Source organism: Episyrphus balteatus, chromosome 1 (genome assembly GCF_945859705.1).
Source record: "Episyrphus balteatus chromosome 1, idEpiBalt1.1, whole genome shotgun sequence".
In the NCBI taxonomy this organism is placed as follows: domain Eukaryota; kingdom Metazoa; phylum Arthropoda; class Insecta; order Diptera; family Syrphidae; genus Episyrphus; species Episyrphus balteatus.
This window is the reverse complement of record NC_079134.1, coordinates 19,297,957-19,311,451: the sequence shown is the minus strand read 5'-3', so window position 1 is coordinate 19,311,451 and position 13,495 is coordinate 19,297,957. Positions and strand designations below refer to the sequence as shown.

The 13,495-nt window shown below is 28.2% G+C and overlaps 1 protein-coding gene across 2 annotated transcripts in view; it reads left to right on the top strand.

The window, feature by feature from the left end:
* Positions 1 to 13,495, top strand: part of LOC129906309 (bone morphogenetic protein receptor type-1B) — a 237,687-nt gene that overhangs the window by 178,138 nt on the left and 46,054 nt on the right. Inside the window, exon 1 of one of the 2 annotated variants that reach the window (XM_055982012.1) lies at positions 11,526 to 12,950. The exons of the other annotated variant lie outside the window; for it this stretch is intronic. Within the exon in view, the coding sequence (XP_055837987.1) occupies positions 12,917 to 12,950 (34 nt within the window). The 5' untranslated portion in view covers positions 11,526 to 12,916. Of the gene's footprint in view, positions 1 to 11,525; positions 12,951 to 13,495 lie in introns of those variants that run through there. 2 annotated transcript variants of the gene reach the window in all.

Sequence of the window (13,495 nt, the reverse complement as noted above, 5' to 3'; positions counted from 1 at the left end):
GAGTCTCGACATTAATAGCAAATGTATGAAAAAAGGCGAAATTTTATTTATAGATGGAAGGTTTTTACTTGAAGGTTGATGAATGAAAGCTAAAAGGATTGATTTCTTCTATTATTATTCTTCCAAGTTCGTGCAAATATAAAAAATTAAAATATAGGTACAATAATTCATAACTACATCCAACAATAAAGAAAAATCATATCAAGGGGAGCGGTATTGCCCAGCCAAATTTTCTAGCAACTTTGCAACACTAGGTACACCTTTATTTACCGGAAACAACTCAGGTCATTTTTGACCTAACTTCTAACTTCTATACTAACTAAATTTCAGCTACTTAGGATGAGTAGTTTTTGAGATATAGAGCTTCAAAAATCGAAAAAACCGTAACTGACTGACTCACTCACTCACTGACAGATCATCAAAATTATGGAGAACTTCCCGTTATCGTACAAAACGTGTAATTTGTGGTGGGTCTTATGGTGCAAACAAAAGAAAAAATCGATATTTTGAGATTTTTAATTCAAGGGGCGTGGTAACCGCCCATTTTCGCTGAATTTTCATCAAATATTTTAGAGCACTTCTGATAGAATCTTATATAGCTTGGTAGAATCTTATGAAAAAAAAATACATTAAAAACATTGCTCTGAAAAATGTATCTTTTTTTCTCTTTTAAATAATTTTATGAAAGATTTGACTTTCCTGAATCTAAATCTGGTTTCAGAAATATCCTAGCACGTACCATTTTTTTAAAATGATTTTTGAAAAATATTAGTAGGTATGTATTTTGTAGAAAATAACCCTTTAAGATTCTGTTGACCTTGTACAAAAATAAAACTATTATTCGTATTCAGCTCAAATTTGGAGCGTTTATTTATCTATCATATGGAACCAAATTATGTATTTATTAATTAAAATTTGTACACATTTTAAGATACTTATTGACAAAAACAGCAAAAATATTGAAATCCTGCATGTTATATTTAAAAAGTCAAATATGTAAAGAAAAGTATAATACATTAAAACAAATTTATACGTGTTTTGTAAATTTATACATACATATATACTATTTTTCTATTTAGAAATATCTTATTTGTGATAAACCTTTCGATAAACTCCCTTGTAAAGCTTCAGATTTGTTTCTCCTATTAATAAGGTATACTCTTTTTATGGTTTTTGCTGTGTTGAGTTCGAATCCGAAGTCAAAAAAATTCTATCACGTTAGGATTTTGAGATATACGCATTAAAGAATCACAAAATCAAGTTTTTTTTTTAGAAAATCTCAAAAAAAACTACTATATCTCAAAAACGAGAGCTGGGGGTCAATTCCCGATCTGTGAAACTGTGAAGTGATAAGTTTAACACGTTTTCATAATAAATTCGATTCTGGATTTATAAAAAATCAAAACAAACTTCAAAAATTAAATAAAAAAATTTAAAAAATTAAAGCAAACTTCAAAAATTTTTCATATGAAAACTGAAATGATAAATTTTTTATCATTTCACAGTTTCACAGATCGGGAATTGAACCCCTGACCGAAATTTTTTGAATTCGGATTCAAAATCAGCACATTAATATTCATTAGAAAAGAATACTTTTGTTCTTGGGAGAAAGAAATATGAATTTTTAAAGTTCGGTTTCTTTATGGTAAGATAAGCCAAACCTCGTAAACCTACTTAAATTTAGATATCTAGAAAAGAAAACAGATATTGAGAAGATTGAAACTGAATTTGAAAGAAAACAGTAAAAAACTGGGGTTTTGAGATTTTCTAACGAGAATATCTATAAAACGTGACGTGCTAGACCAAAAAAGGAGGATTTCCTTGCAGACCAGTAAAATAGACATTCTCTAATCCCTCTAAACATAAATGTCTTTAAAGAATTAGGAAATGTGGAAAACTTAAGATTTTTTTTAGGAAAGGTGCTAGAATATCCAAATAATATAGATTTTAAATTTTACAGCAACACCTTGCAAAAAGGATTAAAATCACAACAAAAACATAATTATTAAAAAAGAAGACCCAAGTTTTCACATGTAAAATTATGCTAGCACAAAAAGTACTAGATGCCAAGCTCTAAAGTTTGGTTTTCAATTTGTATCCGTTAAATTTTGATTGTTTACTTGGCAGTTTTTCAAATAAACCTAAAATCCGATAATTAAAAGAAAAATTGCCATGTAAAAAATCAAAATTTAACTGATACAAATTTGAAACCAAACAACTTTAAAGCTTGGTACACTACTACTTTTTGTGCCAGCATAATCTTAACATATGAGAACTTGGCTCTTTTTTTTAAAGTTAGGTATGTTTTTGTTGTGAGCTCCATCTTTTATTGATTGTTCCTTAATTCCATTTAATTTTGGTAGCTATAGTAAAAGCTCTACAATATTTTAACACTAATTGTATATTTTTGGAGCATAAAAATGCGTTTTTATTTCATTAAAAAAAATAAGTATAATAATTTAAACTCGTAATGTTATCATTACACTTTCCATAACTGCAAGTACGTGTCAGCCAGACTGCTTTTTTTTTTATTTTCAGTCATATTCTGACACTTTGTAAGCCTTAACTAAATTTTTCATAAACAAGTCACGTTCCTGCGATTTTTTTATTTTATTTTTTTAATAATTCATTGCTTCTTCTTCAAAAAAGAAAATAATAATAAAAAATCCAACTCTGCTATTATTCACTTAAAAAAAAAAAAAGTTATACTCCAACTTCCTTTCACTGATGGACCCTTTTTTTTTGTTGGTCTTCTCTTCCTCTTTTGCTTTTTTGAGAAGCAACACAAAAAAATGTTTCTCACTTCGTCCTCATTTGTAACTTGACTTCCAACAACACCAGCATCATCATTATTATCGACAAGGAGAAAACATCACCATCGCATCGCGCCTTTTGCCATTTGCGGATGTTGTACCAATCAACAACAAACGGTAGCAGAGCACCAAGAAGAGGAGTATAGCTTCTGCTGTATCATCTCCACAGTGTCACATGATCAACGCAACCGTCAATCAATTTTAAACGTCCCCCGTTCGTCAGTAAATCTATTTTTACGGCATCTTTCAATTAGTGGATGCAGGTTTTTTTGTTGTTGTATTTTTTTTTATGAATTTTTAAGGCTCTTCTCCTCCTCCTACGTCCTCTTAACAATTTTTCATTTAAAATGCCCGCGCTAAGGGCATTACTTACCGCGGAATTCAATCAACGAAAGCAAAGAGAAGACAAAAAAAAAAGTAAAATAAATAAACAAAAATCAAAAATAAATAAATTTAACAAAAAAAAAAAAAAAAAATCACTTAAAATTGTTGAAAAGTGTGAGATGTGACTGCGAGGTTAAAGAAAATAAATACAAAAAAACCATTCAACCCACTCAAAATTGACGAAAAAAAAAAAAAAACAAAAAATGTCAATAACATTTTTTTATTTTTTAAATCCACAGAATCAATGGAGTGAGAATCATAAAAAGATTTTATTGCAGTTTAAAGTTTTTCCCTTTACTATGCCATCATCGATTTGGGGTCGAAACTTAAAAATAAAATAAAAATAAATCCCTTTGCCATTGCCAACTGGATCTTTAATCCCATAAACATAAATAAAATTATAAATGTTTGCAAAAAAAAAAACGCGATGCTTGCTATGGATTGGGAATTGCTTCTCAAAGATACAGATGCTGGATATCTTGTCTAGAAATCATATAAGGGTGACCGTAGGCGAGAGACACTCACATAAACCTTTAAAAGGGAACTCCCACTTGCCCTTTAACTGAGGCCTACTATGGAACTTGGATGCCCTTCGAAATGGAAATAACAAAAAATATTTAAAAAAAAACATGGTTGCCAGTTGCTATGAATCAAAAATATGAAAAAAAAAAAATTAATTTTAGTGGGACATCGATATTGGTTTGGGTCTTAACTCTTACAGCATTTTCTCTGATAATTTGGTTTAAAGTTTAAGCCGAGGTACCTAATTCAATAAATTTGTTGTGAGTTGTCCGGATCAATTGAAATTATATGAATTTTGACAGATGGCTGTCAAAATTACCACTGAAGTCAGAATCATTATATTCGTAAGTTAAATTTCCATAATTTACCTTACGTCAATTTCGAAAATATTTTTAAGTTTTAAATTTGTGTTTTAAAAAAAGTTTAACAAAGTGGCAACCATAAAAACAAGAATAAATCCTCATATTGTGTTTTGTGTAGGCCGGATAATATTATGCTGGATAATGCTATGTCCTATTATAGTTGTTGTATTTTTTTTTTTGCGATAACGTACATCCTTCTCTTCTATGCGATGATGGGGGGTTGTTGATGGAGGAAGTTTATTGTATTGGAAAACTTAATACAATTTTTTGAAATGTCACTGACTACGATTATTACTGAAATTATTTTGAGAGGCTTGTCTATGTATTTATGTATAACTTTGGAATCATCATAACAAAAAAAAAAAAAGTTTTATGATTAATTTATCCGGTACATTTAAATATTTCAAAGATCTTATATTTTCTATGAAGTTATATTATTATGGTAAAGTGGATATAGACATTTAAGGGATATATTGTGTCTCGTAAATCAAATCAATTTGACATCTATGGGTGTTGTTGAGAATATGCAGAGAGAAAATTTAAGGGAGCAATTCTATTAAGAACATTCAAAACAAAATGGTGTTCTTTAAATCGATATTGTAATATTTTAGATTTCTTTTCTTATGCATCACTTTTTGTATGCATCACTTTGTGCAATTTGTACGGCAATTTTTTTTTGAAGATCTGTCATGTTATAGTGAATAGGTGAGTTAGTTATAATAGGATGAGCAGTTAACATTGAAATGATAATAGCATCAGTTGGTACCTATTGCCAAGGGTTTTAACTGTCAAAGTTACTAAAGAACTTGACTAGAAACTAAGTTGTATATTTTTACAAATAAACTAAAAAATTAATCAGCGAGTCTGAAACTAATTTAACTTGTTCGCAGTTTCAAGCTATATCATGATAGCTTGAATCTTCCATCGTTTAAGCGATAAATGCAATTTTCTAACATTCTGACCTCAAACACAAAAAAAATATTTTGAAAACAACGGCAACACCTACAATATTTTAAAATATATTTTTACGAAGCCAGAAACTCATTCTTATCTCTTAAATTTAAATCCACTAAATTTAATCAAGACTTTTTGAAAAAATGGTTCTCAAACTCAGAATTTAAAAAAAAAATGTTATTAGAAAAATTTAAAATGACTTTTTTCCAAACTTTTTCTAATAAAATATGAATTTATTTAAAAAAAATTTTTGGCCATAAATATTATCAGTTGAATTTCGAAGCAAAAAATTTAAAATATATCACACTTTTGAAAAAAAAAAAAAATGAAAAATTACTTCCATTTCAATGGTTTTTTTTTATTAAAACTGAATTTTTGCATTGAAATAATTAATTTTCTCAAAGACTGTTATAAATAGGAACTTTAAATTTTTGCTATTTAACTTTTAACAGTAAGGGTTATTAAATGAATAAAAAATAATTTTATATTTAGATGTTGAACTTTAAAAAAAAATAAGTTACATTTTTTTTCAAAACTTTTATTAAAAAAGTTCTTCGAAAATAAAATACTTTTTAATTTTTTTCATAAACCGTAATACATATTGACATTTCCTTTTATAATTTGAAATCATAATAAATGCGGCCAAAAAAATTTGAAAATAAAAGCATTTTATATTACGACCAAGTTTAAAAAACAACAACAAAAATCTGAGTTCAATTACCATTCTTTATTCAAAAGCCGTTCATTCAATTAACTTAATTTTAATTTTACATATATGACTAAGCTTCTAGCTTTTAAAAAATGTATATTTGAATATTGTAGGTGTTGCCGTTGTGTTCAAATATTTTGTTTTGTGTTTGAAGTCAATTAATAAGAAAATTGCATCTATCGCTTGAATTATGGTAGATTGTCCCTCACTCCCATATATTTTTTGTCCTTGAATTTCCTAGACAATCTTTTGGCATCAATTAATTTATGAAATTTAAGAAAAATTTTTGAAAAAAATTTGTTTTTGTTCACAAAAATCTTCAATTAAATTTAAAAAATCAAAACGGCAACACCGGCAATTTTTAATCTATAGACTTTAAAGTATTTTTAATTACCGACGCACATAGGGGTATTTACCAATTTTACGCGGACAAAATTATTTTTCCGGTTTATCTTCATCAACAAGGTAAAAGCTTGTATTGAGTTCTGGAATAAAGTGTTTAAAGTGTTGATTTCGATGAAAACATTTTTCTTCCTAAACCACTTTTTGATCAAACAAAAAAGTGTCAAGAATGGATCCCTATGGTTTGTTAAAACGCTTATAAATGCAGTTCTATTAATGGTATCGCCAAGATAAAGGTCTTAAAATTTAGGAAAAATCATAAGGATTCAGGTTCTGTAATTCAAGAAGTTGAATCTTTAAAAAAAACTTAAAATATGGATGCTGAATGCAAGGTAACCATTTTTCAAAACCTAAAACCTTTAAGAAGGGCAAATGGGTCGAAGTTGCACTTAGTTGCACTTATTTTTTCAAGATTCAATTAGATAAGAGTTAAACCTTTAGAAAACATTAAATTTTATCACACAATAATGTGAAATTGTATAACTTATCTCCTTACCAACACAGAAATTTACTTTTTTTACGATTAATTTATATTAAGATTCAACATATCACTTTTTTATTTATTAAGTAATAAAACATTTAGATACAACATCTAGTAGACAGTTTCGTATCTCCTTATCAATATTCCATAAAAACTTCTTTCTAAATCCACTTAAAAAAAAACTACTTACTTAAGCACAGTCGCTAAATTACAAAAAAAAATTAATTTTATCTTTGGGCTGAAAACTTTGAACTTTAGACCGCTGCTGTTAGTCACCTGAATCAATAATCAATTTTTAACTATAAGAAAACGCTAAGCAAGTTATCTACTTTTAGTAGGATGTTGATTTTGTACGTTTGGATCAGTTTAAAATTTCGTGTTTTGTCCGCCTAAATTGACTAAATACCCCTATGTGCGACGTTTGAAAAAAAAGATCATCAAAATCTAAGCTGTTCGGCCGGGTTCCCTAATATTGCCAATTTTTAAGCTTTAGTTACTCCACTATTAAACGAATACGCAATAATAAGTGTACCCTGTACACCACTTCACTTTATATTACTTCCGTTTATTTTTTTTGCTATTCAAACAGCTAGTAACGACTTCCTGTGAAAATAAAAAAATATCTTACAAAAAAAAATCCAAATGAATGGTTTGCAACTTGGGAAAATCCCCACACATCTATGAGTTCCTAGTGAGTAAAATAAACAACATCGTATTTGTCTTTGTCTTTTACAAACTTCTATACAAACTTTTTCTCTGTAATCCTTTAAACCAATGCTTTGTTCGAAGGATTAAAGTAATCGTTTGCATACCTGAAAACTTTTATATCCTTAGCGCCGTCCATATAAATTAATTTTTCGCATTTCCAATGAATTTTAAAAACTACCTAATGACAACAGTAGCGTAAGGTTACACATTTTATGAAGGTATTTTTCGATGCAGCTGCACCAGGTACAAAGATCTTAATTAAATTTTTATTCCAAGTGAAGGTGAAGATTATGACGACTACATCACGACACGACAGCGTCACAAAATTAGTGTCTAATCGATGGAATAAAACAGCAAGAATCGTGTGTAAATCACCCATGAGATTTTTTTTTTTCAATATTAGAGAAAAAAAGTTAATTAAATTTAAATTCCTCACGATTTTGATTAAACATTTAATTAAACTTCTGTGTAATTTGTAGAATAACAAAACTGTTTTCATTAAAAAGCCTCAAATTATCGTAAAAATCTTCAAGCAAATAAACACTAAAACAATTTGTTACAGAAAATACTAAACGATTTAAGATTTGATTGCTATGGATGTTGTTTTTAATAGTCCAGGAAATGAAGTTGTTTATAAAAACAATCCAGTTTTTATCTTTAAAAAAAATGTATTATTTTCGAATCACCCTGCATTTATACAGAATAATAAAAGTATTTAATCGCTAGCGTCAGGCAATAAACATAACCCATATGTCTCGTGTCGTCAGTTTAACAACTTTAAGGTAATTAGATGAATTCTTTGTCTGGGAACCTTATGTTTCTGGCGCTAAACTCATTAGATGCTTCTGTTTTCAAATGAAAGGTATTGATAAGACGCGTCAAATTTTTATTTGCGTTGTCTGATAATTTTTTTTTTTTTTGGTTTTTCATTTAAATTTAAAGACCAACATTTTTGAACTTTGATTTTCTTTGTTTAAATTATATCGATTTGTTTGATTTGAAGAATTAATTTATCAATCAAAGACTTTACTTGAAAAAGGTGTTTCTTGTGGTGAATTCTTATATTTCTTCGAATTGATAGGTATTGCATTTTTTTTCTTTATAATTATAAAAATACAAATTATAATATAGTATTGAATAAAACACATCTGTACTTTCCATAGAATCAACAATCAAGTTTCAAGATATCTAACATGAATGCAATTTTTATTAAATTCGAAATGAATAATGAATTCTTCGAAATATTTTATTTATTTTTTTTTTAATTCACAATCGTGAAGATTTGTTGTTGATATAATTAAGAGTAATTAATGACAATTATTCAGTTAGTGAGTGATTGAAGATCTACTGTCTAATTGTAAACAAAGTAACTAATGGATCTTAATAGAAGATGCTTTGATTAATGTTTTTCTTACAGAAACACATACTTCAAGATATTACAAAATCTAGGGTTACTCGTGCTTGCTTTTAAAGTTAATTTTTTGAAAAAAAAAAAAAAAAATAATTTAAAAAAGTTAGTCTGATGAGAATGCTCGAAACTTGTGTCTTATTAATATACACCTATTCAAAGCTGAAATTGCAAAAAAATTGAAAAACTACATCAATATGGATTGTTAAGCTATTTGAGATAAATACACTACTTGAAAAAAAAAATCTCAATAAAATATTGCTGTATCTTTGCTAAAAATGGTGGTAATGCAAAAAGCAGTTTGTACCTTTAAGTTTCTACTTTTTGGATCTTAAACAAAAATTAAATTTGAGAGTTCAAAATTTAATTGAACCCAAATTAACCCTCTGTCATCACACAGGTGCGAATTTGGCAGAACAAAAATTAAAAGTGATCACAAAAAAGTGTCTTTATAGGGGTGAAAATACTTTTTTTTTTGAATTGTGAATACAATATTCGAATTCCTCGGAATATTCTACATCAGTTTCATATATGATTCTCTATAAAATAGTGACAGCGAAAAAAGTTCTAGCGACATGAAAAAGTATAAACCAAATTCGCAAAAATGAGGTGTGCCTACAGAGGGTTAAAGCTAAAATAGTTTTTTTTTTCATAAGTTTCAAAATTTGTTGCAAGATAAATCTTTACAAAAGTAATGAGCCTTCAAATGAAAAAAGTGATATCCTTCAATTGCTTTCTTAAATTCAATCGAATGTTTGTGAATTTACAGAGACAACTTTGCATTAGTGATTTTCTATATATACTTTTATTTAGCGTTTGATAAAAAAAAAATTTTTCTTTTTTAAATTTAATTAAAGTTTTGGACTTTTTTTTTTGAAAAATAATTCTTTTAAATTCAAATTTGATTTATATACTGAGCGAAAAACTAAGGAATCCAAGTGAACAACACAAATTGTAGCTCAGTTATCATATCACATCGGTTCCAAAGTTGAAATTTTAAAACGCAGTACGCAGTTTTGTATTTTTTTAGTAGAAATTCGTAAGTAGTTTTTCGAAGACTAAAATCATTTATATTATGTTCCGTAATTTTTTTGTGTTTCTGAGTGAAAAATTCAACTCAGAAGAATATAGTAAATAGGTACTTTTAACTACTTAATACACTCAATGTAAGTGTGTTCGGTTCTTATTACTTAATCAAATGTACATTTTCTTCATTATTTGCGCTTTTCTTACCTTTTCTTAATAACTATTTTGTTTTTAAGGTATACCTTCCCACGGACAAAAAAAAAAAATTAGACAAAAAAAATATATTCGAAAAATAAATGAAGCAAATAGGTAACGGTTTTTTTAATGGGATTTGATTGATATCTTAAAAGGCATATTTATTTTTGCATAGAAATTTTTAACATACAAAATATTCTTTTAAATTGCTAACAGTTTTTTTTTTTACAAATTTTAGGCCCAAAATTAAATTTGTTTTTTGTTATTTTAAGCTGGTGTAAAGACTTCAATCCTTTGAAGATTAACTAAATTGTACCTACTCAAAATATGAACGTTTAAGGTTACGAAAAGTGATCTTTTATGTAATTTTTTTTGTAAAATAAAATTTTATTAGAATTATAAAAAAAATTTTTTTCTATAAAAAAAAACTCAAGTTTGCCATCAGTCAAAAAAAATTTCATTAATTATGCCAAACACTTGCAAAATCCATATACCTTAGCTCATATGACTTAAAAACCTCACACGGTTATTTTATAAATTTTAAAAATCTAATTTTTTTAATAAAATAGCAATTAATTTAACTGATTATTTTATGTAATATCCATGACATATTACATCCCCAACTGCATTTAAAAATTACATAAACTCCCCAAAAATTGTAATTGCATTTGCCCTCATAATCAATTTCTTATGCCCTTCTATCAAAATTCTCCCTATCCCCCATATCCCCCATTATACTACAAAGTATACAGATTTTTTTTTATGTTCAAAGCTAGTATCCCAACAATTCGTTTCGATGCCTCCTTTTCGTGCCTGCATACTCCATTCCACCAGAGTAACAAAACATCCACATTCGACACACCATAATCCACACTGGCAATCGTAAAAAAATTTAAAATAAAAAAAAAAATAACGAAGAAATATAAGAAATATAAGAACAGATCGAACCGGAACAAATTGAATTAATGTTTTCGTATCTTTTTATTTTTTTTCCTTATACACTATTCTATAGTCTATACATGCATATATGGATTCTCCTTTTGGTAATAAAAAAAAAACATTCAACCATTACTGCAGATTGCACACGGGTTTCAAAAAAAAAAAAATCATAAAAAAATACAGCATCCACGATGTATCTATGAGATAAATCTATAAAATACAGCATAGGAGGATGCTAGCTAGCTGATGCTGAAGTTACTGCTGCATCAAAATATATCTTTCTCTTATGCGCGAGCGCTCTACTAGATTCTCATCTCTCGCAATTTTTTTTTTTTTCAAAATCTCAAAAAAAAAACTATCTTTTAAAAGAGAGAACGAGATTCCCTTTTGGGGATATGGGGATACCAAAGGTCTAAAACTCTAAGATACCTCTCGAGAAGCTATCAAACTTAGTATATTTTCTAATCCAAAAGAGAATGAAAAACCTGAATATATGCATAAAAACAAAAACAGAGAGAGTGGACTCTCTCGAGAGAGTAAAAATTCTCTCTCACACACTTGTTGTTGTTGTTGTTGTTTTGATTTTTGTTGAGATTGAGTATAGTAAATTTGTGTTCTTTAAAGAATCGCCTTCTCTTTTAATGGTACTACACTGGCTTTTCAACTTCAGTACCTGATGTATCGTTGTCGGCTAGTGACGTTAACACCTTTGCAGCTCTAAAGCTGCTTTTCAAATAAAACTAATATCGTATACGTTCTCGGGATACAATTATTCATCATCACTTGGAATAAAATAATCACAACAAAAAATTGTTAACAGATACAAAATAAAAAAAAAACAATTTGTGAGATACTTTTTTCGATCAATGAATTTTCCAACTTTTATTTTTGTTGTTATCACACATTTTTTTTTTTGACGTATAATTAGTTCACTTTTTGTTATTATTATTCTTCGATTGTCATTCATTTGTTTTGTCTTCGTTGTTGTTGGTTGATTTGAATTTTCTATTTTACACACAACCAAAGTCGCGATCATCGTAGTCGTTCGACTAATTAAAAGCAAACCAATCTATAATTAAAAATAATATAAAATAAAAAATCGTCTATTTTCATCGTCATAGTCGATTTTTTGTTGTTGTTGTGTCTGTCTTTTTATACGTTCTCGTTTTGTCGTCAATTTTATGGTGTATTTGTGATGTTTTTATATGCTTTAGCTATTTTTACTAAATAAAAAATCGAACGGGGCAAATGTAAAAAAAAATCTCTAATAGATACATTATCTAAGTTTTAAAAGATACATCATCTCAGAAGTGAGGAGTAAAAAGATTACCTACGACGACGCGCGCAATAAAAGATTCATAGAATTTTTTATCTTTAAAATTCCTCCTGTCTCGTCTCTTCTGACAGACAACCGTTCAGACTTGTGGCCAAAACAAATAAAAATTTAGCACAAAAGATACATTTTTAGTTTGGCAGAAAAAAAGTGAAGTAAGAAAAAACCCAATAAAAGTTGAATAAATCACAGATAAATATCACAACTTTTTTTTGAAGTGAAAGAAAGTGTAAATTTATGTTCTTCGTGTTCGTGTATCCATCAGATGCAAAAAGTATCTTCTATACCATGCAAAAGTGGTAGTGGAAAAAAAGACACTGTCGCAACATTAAAAAGGATTTTTTGAGAAGTGAAGTTTTAAATTTCATTTCACCTGAGGAGAGGATATATTTTTTGTTGTTGTATTATTATCGCATCGCATCTTTCTCGCACCTATCAGTAATCTCATCGAAATAAAAAGAAAAATACAAAAAAAAAAAAAATAATAACAAGGAACGTGGAGCCAAGGAAGGATACAAAAGGAAAAAAAAAAACCGCAAAAAAACTAATAAATAAAGTAGCTCCTTCGGTCCAGCTTTTATAGCTCTTCTTCACAGCATAAAGGTTTCGTCCAATTTGGTTTTATACTCTTTTTCTTTGGATTCGTTTCGTTCGATCCTTGTGTGTTTACGAGTCCAGACATGGCGCCGAGAACCAGAAAGAAGAAGGCACATGGTAAATAACAATAATAAATTTATTTTATTCTTTTATAAGTTTTTTTTTTTTTTTGTTGACGTTGTTTTTCTCTTCTTTTTCTTGATCATCATGAAGATTGTTAAGTCTCCATGAGATGATATTATTTTTTTTACCTTTTGCTTCGTTCGCCTATAAAAATGTTAAAAATATAAGAAAAACCTGGAGACGATTTTAATTCTTCGTTTGTAGGTTATCTGTGTTCCCCCGAAAAAAAATCCCTCTCTCGTTCTTTGATTGTATAAAAATATTCATAAATGTTGTTCAGATATTTCTGTTGTTGTTTTTTGTCTTCTTATAAAAAAAATAATACATTTTTGGAGTATTTCTCAGTTTTCATAATTTTTCTCTCTTTTTGTGATTTTTCTCTATGCCAGCATATTCATTGCCTACAGATCTTCTTTCAATTTTTTTCTGTTTTTTTTTTTGAAGAAGAGATTGGATTGTGTATTGCAATCGAACGAAATGCACACAAAAGATAGGTACCTCTTGAACAAGACCTTTGTAAGGTCGGATGATGATCATCT